The sequence below is a fragment of the Scyliorhinus torazame genome, chromosome 5 (assembly GCF_047496885.1).
Source record: "Scyliorhinus torazame isolate Kashiwa2021f chromosome 5, sScyTor2.1, whole genome shotgun sequence".
Classification (NCBI taxonomy): Eukaryota; Metazoa; Chordata; class Chondrichthyes; order Carcharhiniformes; family Scyliorhinidae; genus Scyliorhinus; species Scyliorhinus torazame.
The window spans coordinates 87,233,195-87,248,723 of record NC_092711.1 but is presented as its reverse complement, the minus strand read 5'-3'; the positions used below and the strand labels follow the sequence as shown (position 1 = coordinate 87,248,723).

Below are 15,529 nucleotides of genomic sequence, written 5' to 3'. Positions count from 1 at the left end.
GGAGCTGAACATCATCTGTGAGAAAAGATTTCAGTTTGACTGGAAAAAAACAGAGAAACAGACTCCTCGAGTGAGAGTGTTCCAGTGAACTGACTGTGGAAATAACTTTAACAAGTTACACAGCCTGATAAAAACATCATACCATTCACAGCAGGGAGACACCGTGCACGTGTTCTGTGTGTGGACGAGGGTTCAACTGATCATCCAACCTGGAGAGACACAAGGACACCGGCACCATGGAGGAAGTGTGGAAATGTGGGGACTGTGGGAAACGGTTCAAATGTTCATCTCAGCTAGAAAAGCATTGACGCAGTCACACTGGGGAGAAGCCAATCATCTGTTCTGTGAGTGGGAAGCGATTCAGTAGGTCAGCCAGCCTCATGTCACACCAGCAAATTCACACTGAGGAGAGGCCATTCAGCTGCACTCACTGTGAAAAGAGGTTCAGGCAATTATCTTTTTAAAAATAAATTTAGAGTATCCAATTATTATTTTTTTCCAATTAAGGGGCAATGTATGGTGGCCAATCCACCTAACCTGTATATCATTGGGTTGTGGGGTGTAACCCATGCAGACATGGGGAGAATGTGCAAACTACACACGGACAGTGACCCCGGGCTGGGATTCAAACCCGGGTCCTCAGCGCCATAGTCCCAGTGCTAACCACTGCGCCACATGCCGCCCTCAGCCGGTTGTCTAACCTCAATGTACATCAGCATGTTCACACTGGGGAAAGACCATTCACTTGCTCCGTGTGTGGGAAGGGACTCATTCATTATCCAGCCTTCTGATACAGAAGAGAATTCACACTGAGGAGAAGCCACTCTGTTGTACTCCGTGTGGGAAAAATTTCAGGCAGTCATCCACTCTCGTTGCACACCAACATACTCACACTGGGAAAAGAGCGTTCATCTGCTCTGTGTGTGGAAAGGGATTCACTCGGTCATTTAACCTCTTGACACATCAACAGCTTCATGAGTGATTGAAGAGTCTTTTTCTGCTGTTATTGCTGCTGTTAATCACATACAAGATCGATAGTCTTACAATATTTGGTTTATTTCTGCTGGTAACTGGCTGCAGTTTAATATTCTGGATTCATCACTGATTTGTGGGGCCGCAGTGTCTATTTTTAAAATCATCTTTCCTCTTAGAATCATTTAAGTTACAGAGCAGAAGGAGGCCATTCGGCCCAGCGAGTCTACACCTGCCCTTGGAAAGAGCCCCCCACTTAACCCCACACCTCCGTCTTATCCTCAAAGCCAGTAACCCCACCTAATCTTTCTGGACATGAAGGGCAATTTATCATGGCCAATCCACCTAACCTGCACATCTTTGGACTGTGGGAGGAAACCGGAGCACCCGGAGGAATTCCACACATACTTGGGGAGACTCCGCACAGACAGTGACCCAAGCCGGGAATCAAACTGGGATCCTGGAGCTGTGAAGCAACTGTGCTACCATCCTGCCCTAATTCAAGATCTCTCCCAGCAACAGATTTGCAATAAATAATGATGACATTTGCAATAACATTATGATTTTTTACTTTAATCCTAAATAGTTTTTTGGTGTAAAATCAAACCCGTTATCAACATGAAATAAAACCGTAAAATATTTCACAGGCTCATGAATAGAAACGTAATCAATCAACATTGATATTGATGAAACCTGGAAGTCGCTGATTGAATCATTTCTGACACAGCAGCAGCAACATTTGGTAAAGGTGGAACCCACAACAAAGACTGGTTTGAGGCCCACTCAGCAGAGATGACATCTGTCATTGAAGCAAAAAGCAAAGCCGACCCAATGCCCAACATAAACCCAAGAGCTGGAACAAAGCATCACTTGGGACTTGAACGTTGCCAAGACCATTGTGTAAAACATGGAGATACTGTGGAAATAAACACTGGAGCAGCCTGCGTCCAGGAATCTTAGCTGCCTTTGATTATGGATTATGGTCAAGTTCTCACTAACAGAAGTAAACATGTCACGCTGGGTTGAACACAACAGTGAGCTGTACCCCTGTGAGAAGTGCATCTCCCAGTCTCTGTTTGACTCTCCTGCAGCTTCCTGTCATGGTTGCGTTGGACGAGGAACCCTCGTCACTGGAACTGGGAAAGGCCATTGATTGCTGAGCAAGCAGAAAGGTGCCCGGCAAGGATGGAATTCCAGCTGAACTGCTCACACAGGAAGTCCCAGCGATTGCCACACCTTCATGACCTGCTCCTCCTCTGTTGTTAGGTTGTCGGCTGTTCCTCATTTGGAGGATGGCATCTACTCAGAGTCATGTGTTTCTCCTGTGATCTTTCTGCGATTGGAGAAGTTGTTTCTCGATCCGCAGATCTTTGGCAGAGATCCCTCTCTGCCTCTTCATTGAGGCATTGGAATTCAAAAGTAATAATAATAATCTTTATTATTGTCATAAGTAGGCTTACATTAACACTGCAGTGAACAGGGGCAGAGTAAATTCAGAGACAGGCATGGCAGCACCCAGTTATTAGCCTTGACCAGAACATCAGCTTTCTCAGCATTGTTTCTCCAGAGTTATTAAAGTTCCCGATTGTCGCACAGGAAAGAAACACAGGTTGAGGTGCTGATGGAGATCCTGGTGCATCCTCAGCCACCAATAGTAATTATATAAAATCGAGGTGTTGAAATATCTGAAGGTATGATCGATAAGTTTGCAGATGGAAAATTGTTGGTGTGGTAACTAGCGAGGACACAAGCTTTAAATTATGGGATGATACAGATGGGCTGGTCATATGGGCAGAACAGTGGCAAATGGAATTTAACCAGGAAAAGTGGCAGCTCTTGTACAGAGTCAGTACAGACATGGTGAGCCGAGTTACACTGAACATTCAGTATCACGAGAAAGAGGGAAGAAGATAGAGGAATTACTGATTCTGGGATTGAACCCAGGAACAGTTTGCATCTTCTGGGGAGGAGAGAGGAAGAACCCATTGGGGAAAAAACCTTAAGTTTTGCATTCTTCCACAGGAGAGCAGCATTTAATCATTTTGAGAAATGGAGAATAGCAGAATTCTCATTGACAATTCGTTTGATTATTTTTATCAATTAGTAACCAAGTTATTGTGTATTAACTGTTTGCGGTTTCAATGGTGCGGCTATTACCCAACATTCCCTGCGGCTGTGAATGTGCCCTGTTCACTGCACAGGAACCCAGTGCGCAGACGCAAGGGCTCTGTTTGGAGCATGCGCAGTGTCACTGTGCTCGGAGGTCTGCGAGCGCGGCTGTTTCGGGCGGTGAGGCGGAGGGAGGAATGGAGCCGGGACTGGCAACCAGGGGAGAGAATGTTTGGAACTTCTATCCTGGACTCGAAGAGTGATGGATTTTGGAAACTCCTTTTACCGGGGGTTAGGAGAGGATTTACACCCGGCAAACTCCAACCAAGATAAATGTTCTCTGATCTTAATTTCTAACCTCGACTAACATTTCTGACCATTGTAATTTCCTTTTACAGCTCCTTCCAAAGCTTCTGATATCTTTCCAGCTGAAGGTTGGAGCAGGAGATTTTAAACTTGAAAACACTGAAATTGTGACACAGATGAGTATTATTATTATTTTCTATCATAAATTTAGAGAGCCCAATTATTTGATTCCAAATTAAGGGGCACTTTAGCGTGGCCGGTCCGAAGCTGGCACTCCCAGTGCAGACATTGGTGTTGTGAGGTTGTTGCCGTGGTGCTGCTGCTCTCTCTCTCTCTCTGTTGTTGCTGCTCTCTCTCTCTCTGTTGTTGCTGCTCTCTCTCTCTGTGTTGTTGCTGCTCTCTCTCTCTGTTGTTGCTGTTCTCTCTCTCTCTCTCTCTCTCTCTCTCTGTTGCTGCTCTCTCTCTGTTGCTGCTCTCTCTCTCTGTTGTTGCTGCTCTCTCTCTCTCTGTTGCTGCTGCTCTCTCTCTCTCGCTGTTGCTGCTCTCTCTCTCGCTCTGTTGTTGCTGCTCTCTCTCTCTCTGTCTGTTGCTGCTGCTCTCTCTCTCTCTGCTGCTGCTCTCTCTGTTGTTGCTGCTCTCTCTCTGCTGTTGCTGCTCTCTCTCTGTTGCTGCTGTTCTCTCTCTCTCTCTGTTGTTGCTGCTCTCTCTCTCGCTGTTGCTGCTCTCTCTCTCTGTTGCTGCTGCTCTCTCTCTGCTGTTGCTGCTGCTCTCTCTCTGTTGTTGCTGCTCTCTCTCGCTGTTGCTGCTCTCTCTCTCTGTTGCTGCTGCTCTCTCTCTGCTGTTGCTGCTCTCTCTCTGCTGTTGCTGCTCTCTCTCTCTCTCTGCTGTTGCTGCTCTCTCTCTGCTGTTGCTGCTCTCTCTCTGCTGTTGCTGCTCTCTCTCTGTTGTTGCTGCTCTCTCTCTCTGTTGCTGCTGCTCTCTCTCTGTTGCTGCTCTCTCACTCTGTTGTTGCTGCTCTCTCTGTTGCTGCTGCTCTCTCTGCTGTTGCTGCTCTCTCTCTCTCTGCTGTTGCTGCTCTCTCTCTATCTCTCTGTTGTTGCTGCTCTCTCTCTGTTGCTGCTGCTCTCTCTCTGTTGCTGCTGCTCTCTCTCTGTGTTGCTGCTGCTCTCTCTGTGTTGTTGCTGCTCTCTCTCTGCTGTTGCTGCTGCTCTCTCCCTCTCTATGTTGCTCTTGCTGCTCTCTCTCTGTTGCTGCTGCTCTCTCTCTGTTGCTGCTGCTCTTTCTCTGTGTTGCTGCTGCTCTCTCTGTGTTGCTGCTGCTCTCTCTGTGTTGCTGCTGCTCTCTCTCTGTGTTGCTGCTGCTCTCTCTTTGCTGTTGCTGCTGCTCTCTCTTTGCTGTTGCTGCTGCTCTCTCCCTCTCTATGTTGCTCTTGCTGCTCTCTCTCTCTCGCTGTTGCTGCTCTCTCTGTGTTGCTGCTGCTCTCTCTCTCTGTTGCTGCTGCTGCTCTCTCTCTCTCTCTCTCTGTTGTTGCTGTTCTCTCTCTCTGTTGCTGCTGCTGCTCTCTCTCTCTGCTGTTGCTGCTCTCTCTCTCTCTCTCTCTGTTGCTGCTCTCTCTCTCTATGTTGTCACTCTCTCTCTGTTGCTCTTGCTGTTACTCAAGTTTGCTGCCTGTTTCCAGTGCTGGTTGCTGCTGAGCTGCCTGGAGGAAGGAGAGGGGAGTAACAGAAGGAGAGGTGAGAGAAGGAAGGAGAGGAGGATAACAACAAGGAGGCGACTTCAAAACAAGATGGGAGTAAAGCCCTTTGGACTACTTGTTTGCTGGGCCTCTCCCAGGCTGAGAGCCAGGAGAGGCCTTATTCAATCTGGTGTGCTTGTTCCGGGACAGGGGGATCGGGTGGACAGTGGGTTTTGTGAGCCCCCTCCAGCAGGGAGGAGGTTGGTTCCATTGGCTGGTCGTTCCAGGGTGGGCTGTATTTTTGCTGAGCCATACTTGGGCCGAAGACCGTTCGAACCAGCGCCAAGTACATCGGTGTGGTCGACCTAGGGTAGGTGCAAGGACTGTGTTTTTTCCTGGGCCCCCTCCCAGCCTTCACTCCCCAATCCACCCACCCTCCAGCTTCACCGGAGCCTCAGGAGACCCCCACCTCAGACATCCTTCAAACTCTGGTGCCCCACCCTCCTGTGTCACTATCCTCCTCCAACGGTGCCCCTTGCTCTCTCTTCCTCCCTTGCCTCGTTCCTTCCGTATCACTTCCTAGGATGAGAGTACATCATTCCACCTTGCTCTTCCCCTAACACCCCCCCCCCACCCCCCCACCCCCCGGTCTAGTTCTCCTCAAATTCGAACATGAAAAAGGCCACTTTGGAGTGGGTGTGGCACTTGCCCTAATGGCCACTCTACCTACACCAGTGGCAGGGCCGTAAGCGGTGCCCCTCCTTGGGGGCGGGGGAGAGAAGCATCATGACACGCCTCCCCCGGTGTGGAGAGTGGCGTCCCGACCTCTGGCCCTCAAAATTACATCACACTCCCGGGCGAAAACCGAGAAATCAAAGTATATTTCGACCACCGAGCAGTCACAGCCTCCCCGAGCTCGACACCTTGGGGACGGGTGTGAGCGAGACCACCGAGGGCTTGTTCCACCCGGTGCAATTTTCACCCCAGAGGCGTCCCTTTACACAACGGCAGAGGGTTCCGGCTGCTCCCTGACCTCAGGATCATTGGGCGGTGGTGGCGAGGTGCCCCCCCCCCCCACCTCCAGTTACCGAAGCAGCTTTCCAGCAGCTTTAGAATATTATCTATGGAATGTAACAAGAAATTCGGAAAAGAAGCTTGTAGATTAGAAATAGCTGGGTTAATCAGAAATCAGATTGTGAGATGTCAATAAGGATATTCCCTCTTGAAGGTGGGAAGATCTGTAAGAAATCACTATCTTGTAACCCAATAAAATCTTCAGAAATGTATTTATTATCGGAATAGCTGTGTGTGTCTCTCTTGCTTCGAAATAAAGATTCCTGGCTTGACAAACACAGGAAAATGTATTCCAATATTACCTCATACGGATGGACACGGTAGTTAGGGAACTGAATTTATAGTGGTAACTGAAGACAATGACTTTGGCCTCAACAATTTTTAATCCAAATTTCTGCTCGTCCAGTACTGGATGTGGGATAAGCAGTTTGATCATTTAGGAGGAATGGAGAGGGATGGTGGTGAGGTAGAGCTGGGTGTTGTCAGTGTACATGTGAAAACTAACACGGTGCTTTGGGATGATGTCACCGAGTGGCAGCTTTAGATGAGAAATAGGAGGGGCCGAGGATAGACCCTTTTTTAAGATAGGTGATGACGGTGGATTTAAAGGTGAGAGGGACAGTACCAGAAGAGAGAGACCTGTTGACATAATCAGCTAACACGGGCAAGTTGGGTGATCGGTCGTTCAGTGAGAATAGGGTCAATACAGCAGAAGGTGGGTCTCATGGACAACAGGAGCACTGAAAGGGCACGAGAGAAGACGGCAGAGAGACTGGAGAAAGGTGTGAGTTCAGAGCTCAGAAACAAAAGTCTGGCCCCGGTGGGCTCGTGGAAGGGAGGAAAGCAGCAGAGGCAGCTGATCGGATTGTCTCTGTAGCTCCATGAGCTCCTCACACTTGTTGTTGGAAGTGAGAATGGGAGACAGGGAAGAATGAGAGCCCTTCAAAAGGAATTCATATGAGTTAGAGACAGTAAAAAGATGCAATGCAGTGTGCTTAACATAAAGTTGATTTAAGGGACTTCCGGTTGTGGTGATGCCTAGCTAGCCGCACGTTTCGGCGGCTCCAGCTCCGACGGACCTTTGGGCTCTTTTAAGAGCCCCAACGGGAAATTTTGGGGCGACGCAACCCGGTGTGGGGTGAGTGAGTAGGGAGTCCCCCCCCCCCCCCCAACGAAGGAGGAAAATATCGTCGGCGGCGGCTGCAGCGCGAGGAATCATCGACGAAAGGGACATAAAGGGAGAAGACACAAGATGGCGGCGGAGAAAGCTCAGGCGACATGGGGGCCCGAGCAAGATGATTTTTGAGACGGTGCGTGGAGCTGCTGAAGAGGGAGGTGCTGACCCCGATGCTACAGGCAATTGAGGGGCTCAAGGAGACACAAAAGACCCAGGAGACAGAGCTCCGCGTGGTGGAGCAGAAGGTGACGGATAATGAGGATGAGATCCTGGGCCTGGCGGTTAAGACACAGACGCACGAGGCACTTCATAAAAAGTGTACTGAAAGGATCGAGGCACTAGAAAACGGAGCGCGAAGGAAGAACCTTCGGATACTAGGTCTCCCTGAGGGTGTAGAAGGAGCGGACTGTGGAGCTTATGCAAGTACGATGCTGAGCTCACTGATGGGTGCTGAGGCCCCTACGGGCCCCTTGGAGGTGGAGTGGGCACATCGGATCCCGGCGAGAAGACCAAAAGCGGGCGAATCACCCAGGGCGATAATCGTGCGATTTCACCGCCTTAAGGATAGAGAAGAGGTCCTGAGATGGGCTAAAACGGTGCGGAGTAGCAGATGGGAGAATGCAGTGGTACGGGTGTACCAGGATTGGAGTGCGGAGGTGGCGAGAAGGAGGGCGAGTTTTAACCGAGCCAAGGAGGTGTTGCATAAAAAGGTGAAGTTTGGGATGCTGCAGCCGGCAAGACTATGGGCCACGTATCAGGAGAGACACCATTATTTCGAGACGGCGGAGGAAGCATGGACCTTGATCAAAGAGGAGAAATTGGATCGGAACTGAGGGACTGATGCTGCAGGAATTGTTATTGTTAATGTTATGGTTGAAGTTAATTGAGAAGTAAATTGGGAAGGGGGGAGACATTGGGAAATGTGGGCGCATACCCCGGTGAGGGGGTAAAGACGGGACATAGATGGAGAATGAGGAAGGGGAGGGGGAGCGGAAAGGGAGCTGCGCCACAAGAGGTGGGTCAGGTAAAGGGATGTTCCCGCGCCAGAAAGAATACGGCGGGAAGACAGGCACAAGGCGGATGGGAGTTCCCCACATGGGGGGGTCGAGGAGTGAGCAGGAGTAGCCGGGGTCAGTTGAAGTCAGCTGACTTACGGAAGTAATATGGGGGGAGCAATCACGCTAGAAAGAGATCTAGCGGGGGAGGGGGGGACAACTGGGTTGCTGCTGCGGAAATCCAAAAGGAAATGGCTAAAGAGTGGGTGGACGAGGATGGTATGCGACGCTGGGAGAGCGAGTGGGAGTGCGGAGGCGGGATATGGGACTGGCCTAGAGAAGGTAATGGCTAGTCGACACGGGAGGGGGGCAGGTAGCCCCCTAGTGAGGCTGATCACGTGGAAGGTGAGAGGCCTGAACGGACCGATAAAAAGGGCCCGAGTGCTCGCGCATTTGAAAGGACTAAGGGCAGACGTGGTTATGCTCCAAGAGACGCACCTAAAGGTGGCGGACCAAGTTAGGTTAAGGAAAGGATGGGTGGGACAGGTGTTCCACTCAGGACTAGATGCAAAGAACAGAGGGGCGGCCATTTTGGTGGGGAAACGGGTAGCATTTGAAGCAAAGAACATCGTAGCAGATAGCGGAGGTAGATATGTAATGGTGAGTGGCAGGCTGGAGGGAATGGAGGTCGTGTGGTTAATGTATATGCCCCGAACTGGGACGATGCGGGATTTATGAGACGGATGCTGGGGCATATACCGGACCTGGAGGTAGGAAACTTGATTTTAGGAGGGGACTTTAATACTGTGCTGGACCCGGGGCTGGATAGATCCAGCTCAAGGACCGGAAGAAGGCCGGCAGCGGCCAAAGTGCTTAAGGGGTTTATGGACCAAATGGGGGGAGTGGATCCATGGCGATTTCTTAGACCTAGGGCTAGGGAGTTCTCCTTCTTCTCCCATGTCCATAAAGTGTACTCCCGATAGATTTTTTTGTTTTGGGAAGGTCGTTGATCTCTAGGGTGGAAGAAGCTGAGTATTCAGCCATAGCAGTTTCGGACCATGCCCCACATTGGGTGGACCTGGAATTAGGAGAGGAAAGGGAGCAGAGAGCACTCTGGCGATTAGATGTGGGATTGATGGCGGATGAGGGAGTGTGTGCAAGAGTGCGGGGGTGTATAGAGAGATACCTGGAGGTCAATGACGACGGCGAGGTCCCTGTGGGAGTGGTATGGGAAGCACTAAAAGCGGTGGTCAGAGGAGAGCTGATCTCCATTGGGGCCCACAAAAGGAAAACAGAGGCCAAGGAAAGGGAAAGATTACTGGGGGAGATTTTAAGGGTTGATAGGGAATTTGCAGAGACCCCGGAGGAGGGACTGTACAAGGAGAGGAGACGACTCCAGACGGAGTTTGACCTTCTGACCACCAGAAAGGCGGAGGTGCTGTGGAGGAAGGCACAGGGGAGGAGGTATGAATATGGGGAAAAGGCTAGTCGCCTGCTGGCTCATCAATTGCGAAAGAGGACAGCAGCGAGGGAGATAGGAGGAATTAGAGACGAAAAGGGAGACACGGTGCGAAGAGCAGGAAAGATAAATGAGGTGTTCAAGACCTTTTATGAGGGACTGTATAGGTCTCAACCCCCAGAGGGAGAGGAGGGGATGCGGCAGTTCCTGGATCAATTGAGGTTCCCGAGGGTGGAGGAGCAGGAGGTGGTAGGCCTGGGGGCACCGATTGGGGTGGACGAGGTTATTAAGGGGCTGGGAAGCATGCAAGCAGGGAAGGCTCCGGGACCGGACGGGTTCCCGGTGGAATTTTACAGAAAATATGTGGACTTGTTGGCCCCGTTGATGGTGAGGATGTTCAATGAGGCCAGGGAAGGGGGGACTTTACCCCCGACAATGTCGGAGGCGACGATATCGCTAATTTTGAAGAGGGATAAAGATCCGTTGCAGTGCGGGTCCTATAGACCCATTTCATTATTGAACGTGGACGCCAAATTGCTGGCAAAGGTACTGGCATCGAGGAAAGAGGACTGTGTCCCGGGGGTGGTGCACGAAGACCAGACAGGGTTCGTAAAAGGGAGACAACTGAATGTTAACGTGCGACGACTATTAGGGGTGATAATGATGCCCCCAGTGGAGGGGGAGGCAGAGATAGTGGCGGCAATGGATGCAGAGAAGGCATTTGATAGGGTGGAGTGGGAGTATTTATGGGAAGTGTTAAGGAGGTTTGGGTTCGGGAACGGGTTTATTAGCTGGGTCAAACTTCTTTATGGGGCTCCAACGGCAAGTGTAGTTACGGGTCGACAAAGATCGGAGTATTTCCGACTATATAGGGGAACAAGACAGGGATGCCCGCTGTCTCCATTGTTGTTCGCGTTGGCAATTGAACCTCTGGCCATGGCGTTGAGAGACTCCAGGAAATGGAGAGGGGTGATTAGGGGGGGGAGAGGAACACCGAGTCTCGCTATACGCAGATGACCTATTGTTATACGTGTCGGACCCAGCGGGGGGGATGATAAAGGTTATGCGAATGTTGAGGGAGTTCGGGGATTTCTCGGGGTATAGGCTAAACATGGGGAAGAGTGAATTATTTGTGATACATCCAGGGGACCAGAGTAGAGGGATAGAAGGCCTGCCTCTAAGGAAAGTGGAAAGAAACTTCCGATACCTGGGGATTCAGATCGCTAGGAGCTTGGGAACCTTGCACAGACTTAATCTGACACGGCTGGTAGAACAAATGGAGGAGGACTTCAAGAGGTGGGACATTCAGCCTCTGTCGCTGGCGGGCAGGGTGCAGGCAATTAAGATGATGGTCCTCCCGAGGTTCTTATTTGTATTTCAATGTCTCCCTATACTAATCACTAAGACCTTTTTCAATAAAATAGACAGGAGCATCACGAGCTTCGTGTGGGCAGGGAAAGTTCCGAGAGTAAGGAGGGGGTTCCTTCAACGTAGCAGGGACAGAGGAGGATTGGCACTACCGAACTTGGGCGATTACTATTGGGCCGCCAATGTGGCAATGATACGTAAATGAATGATGGAGGGTGAGGGAGCGGCGTGGAAAAGACTGGAGAGAAAGTCCTGTAAAGGGACGAGTTTAGAGGCGCTGGTGACGGCGCCGCTACCGTTCTCACCAAAAAGGTTTACCGCGAACCCGGTGGTGGCGGCAACATTGAATATCTGGGGACAGTGGAGGCGACAGAGAGGGGCGCGGGGTGCCCTGGTAGGGTCCCCAATTAGGAACAACCATAGGTTCGCCCCAGGAAGAATGGATGGAGGATTTCAGAGCTGGCACCAGTTGGGAATTAGGAGGGTGGGAGATTTATTTATAGATGGGACTTTTGCGAGCTTGGGAGCATTGGAGGAAAAGTATAAGTTGCCCCGGGGAAACTTCCTGAGATTATATGCAGGTGAGGGAATTTCCACTGCTCCCGACACAGGAGACTCAGGACAGAGTGCTTTCAGGGGTGTGGGTCGGAGAGGGCAAGGTGTCAGAGATATACCGAGAGATGAGGGAAGAGGGGGAGGAGTTGGTGGGCGAACTAAAAGGAAAGTGGGAAGAAGAACTAGGGGAGGAGATAGAGGAGGGTATGTGGGCTGATGCCCTAAGCAGGGTAAATTCCTCTTCCTCATGCGCCAGGCTTAGCCTGATTCAATTTAAGGTGCTACATAGAGCACACATAACGGGAGCAAGATTGAGCAGGTTCTTTGGAGTGGAGGACAAATGTGGGAGGTGCGGCGGGAGCCCGGCCAACCACGCACATATGTTTTGGGCGTGCCCGGCACTGGAGGGGTATTGGAAGGGAGTGACGGGAGTGATTTTGAAGGTGGTGAAGGCCCGGGTCAAACCAGGCTGGGGGCTAGCTCTATTTGGAGTTGCGGATGAGCCGGGAGTGCAGGAGGCGAAAGAGGCCGATGTTGTGGCCTTTGCGTCCCTAGTAGCCCGGCGTAGGATCCTACTCATGTGGAAGGAGGCAAAACCCCCCGGACTGGAGGCCTGGGTAAACGATATGGCGGGGTTCATTAAACTGGAGCAGATAAAGTTTGCCATGAGAGGATCGGCTCAAGGGTTCACCAGGCGGTGGCAGCCATTTCTCGACTACCTAGGGGAACGTTAGAGGGAAGACAGATGACCAGCAGCAGCAACCCAGGGGGGAGCGGGGAGGGGGGGGGGGGTTTAGTTTAGTTTATGTCAAAAGATTATGAGGTTTAGTTATTTGTGTATTGTTAAAAATTTCTTTACTGTTACATTTGCTTTGTAAGAGGGAAAAAATTGTTGTTTGGAAAAAAATTTCAATAAAATATATATTTTTTTAAAAAACATAAAGTTGATTTATTTAACATTTATCTAGAATAGTAACTTGGCTGTTAACTGGGCTGGAGTTTAACAACATCAGCAGAAACAGACCCCAATGAACATTGTTGAATCCTGGATGTAACAACAAAATTCAATCACTGTAGTTACTTGTGAACTCGGTGGTGTCTCAGTAGGTTGGATGACTGAGTGAATCTCTTTCCACAATCGGAGCAGGTGAAAGGCCTCTCCCCAGTGTGAATTCGCTGGTGTGCTGTGAGCTCAAACGATTGCCTGAATCTAGTGGTACAGTGAGAGCAGCTGAATGGTCTCTCATCAGTGTGAACGCGCTGATGGTACATTAGATCCTCAGAACTTTTATAACACTTCCTGCAGACTGGGCATTTAAATGGTTTCTCCCCAGTGTGAACCCGCTGGTGTCTCAGCAGATCAGACGACTGAGTGAATCCCTTCCCACATTCGGAGCAGGTGAACGGCCTCTCCCCAGTGTGAATTCGCCGGTGTACAGTCAGTTGTGATGATCGCCTGAACCCAGTCCCACAGTAAGGGCATCTGAATGGTCTCTCGTCAGTGTGAACACGTTGATGCAGCATCAGATTCCTGGAACTTTTGAAGCACTTCCCGCAGTCTGGACATTTAAATGATGTCTTGTCAGTGTGAATTTGCTGGTGTGTCAGCAGGGTAGATGAATCAGTGAATCCTTTTTCACACTCGGAGCAGATGAACGGCCTCTCTCCAGTGTGAGAGCGTCGATGGGTTTCCAGTGCAGATGGGTAAATGAATCCCTTCCCACAGTCTCCACATTCCCACGATTTCTCCACAATGTGAACAGTGTTTTTTCCTTCCATCTTCAAATTCACGTTATGATCAATTGGGCATCTGTCAGATCCTGATGTGATGAATGGTTTCAGTTTCCCCACTGGAAATCCTCCTGTTCTCATATCCTGTGAAATTGTTTCAAAACAGAAAATAGGGAGTGAGAGAGAACCCACAAAAACACTTGTGAAATCCGCAATTGTGAAATTGAGCTGAATGAATCTGGTCATTTGTGGGGCCGGCACTGGGGTAAAGTGACCATAAAAACTACTGGATTGTCATAAAAACCCAACTGGTTCATTAATGTCCTTCAGGAGAGGGAACCTGTCAACTGGCCTGAGCATTGATAAAACACTAGCCTCTTTCGGAGGAGAGAGCTGGGAGCAGAATGGGTGAAGGTAATGGACTGTGTGTATCTAAAACTCAGCCAGAGCTTTGACAGAATCTCCCAGACCCTCAACCCCAGTTGGGGCTGGTTTAGCACAGTGGGCTAAACAGCTGGCTTGTAATGCAGAACAAGGCCAGCAGCACTGTGCAATTCCTGTACCAGCCTCCCAACAGGTGCCAGAATGTGGCGACTTGGGGCTTTTCACAGGAACTTCATTTGAATCCTACTTGAGACAATAAGCGATTTTCATTGCACCTTCAATGGAGAAGAACCAGGAAAGCAGGTGTATGTGAACCACATCACCTCCAAGTTCCAATCCAAGTCGTACACTGTCCTGATCTGACTGACATCCTGTACTGGATGAACAGAAATTTCCTTCAATGAAATATTGAGAAGTTTGAAATCATGGTCTTCAGTCCCTGCTACAAGTTCCACACCCGGAGCATTGACTCCATCCCCATCCCTGACAACAGTGCGAGGCTCAACCAGACTATTCACATACCATGGAAAAAATATTTCACTGAAATAAAAGTAAATACTGTGGAAATCTGAAATACAAACAAAAAATGCTGGATAAACTCACCAGGTCTGGCAGCATCTGTGGAGGAAGATGACTCTTCAGAAACCACAGCTCGGTTTCCGACCATATATCACTGCCACAGCCTAGAATGAGTTTCTATCTTGTTCACATCACCCAACTTAGTCTTGTCTCATGTTTCTGATGCTCACACACATTCCTTTATTACCTCTAAGACTTGACTATCCAAGAAAGACACACTTACATTTATGTTCTGATGAATGGAGTGACTGTCACATTTTGGTCTGATATTTGGTTTGACTTTTCCACCTTCAAATTCTGCTCTTCCAACGTCCTGTAAAGCAAAAGTCATCACTGTCAGTCCAGGAATAAAAATTGAGAAGAGATGTTATGGTTCAAGTTTGCTGTGCGTAAATCCTCCCATTATGGGGATAGATATGGGGATCAGGTGGGGGAATGGGCCTAGGTAGGGTGCTCTTTCAAAGGGTTGGTGTATATTCGGTGTGCCGAATGGTCTCTTTGCACTGCAGGTGGTCTATGATTCTATTCTACTCTGTGAACCCCCTGTAAAAGGAGTTTCCACAATCAATCACTGTCAGTCCAAATATAAACATTGAGAAGAGGCAAACATTTCTCTTGGTTTGAGTTTGCTGTGTGTAAATCCAGCCATCCCAACCCCCTGTAAAAGGAGTTTGCAGAATCGATCCCTGTCAGTCCAGGAGAGAAATGCACAACATTCTCTCCTCCTGCTGACAGGACAGGGAGAACCGCGCATGCGCCCTGCTGCACATTAAATTTGGTGGACATGGTTTCGGGCCTTTCGGCAGCAGCTGCCGCGGCTCCGTTTGGTGCGAACGCGGGACCGATCAGTTCTTATTATGGTTTTGAGTCCTGCACTGGGTGTTTATGAAGCCTCAGCACCCACTCGGCCACCTCCATTACCCGGCCACAAGCGGCTGTTTCTCTCGAATCGCGGAATCCAAATGATCTCATCCCGGCGTCGGCAGCACCCACACTGCGCATGCGGCTGCCGGAGCCCACACTGCGCATGTACCATTTCCTTCTGCAATTGCGTCTGCGCAGACCTCTTGTCAAGGGTGGATAGGACATATTCTGATTCGCTCTGAAAGCTGGGTAATTCTTCCGGCATTGGAGGGCGATGTGTC

The 15,529-nt window shown here is 49.8% G+C and overlaps 1 protein-coding gene across 1 annotated transcript; it reads right to left on the bottom strand.

Annotated features, from left to right (window-relative positions):
* Positions 1–12,614: 12,614 nt before the first annotated feature.
* On the bottom strand, positions 12,615–15,317 carry LOC140418803 (uncharacterized). The gene is made up of 3 exons (XM_072502413.1): positions 15,297–15,317; positions 14,608–14,697; positions 12,615–13,565 (listed from the first exon to the last, which is right to left on the bottom strand). The coding sequence occupies exons 1-3, from the start codon at positions 15,300–15,302 to the stop codon at positions 12,768–12,770; spliced, it is 894 nt and encodes a 297-aa protein (XP_072358514.1). The 5' UTR covers positions 15,303–15,317; the 3' UTR covers positions 12,615–12,767.
* Between the last annotated feature and the right edge of the window lie 212 nt (positions 15,318–15,529).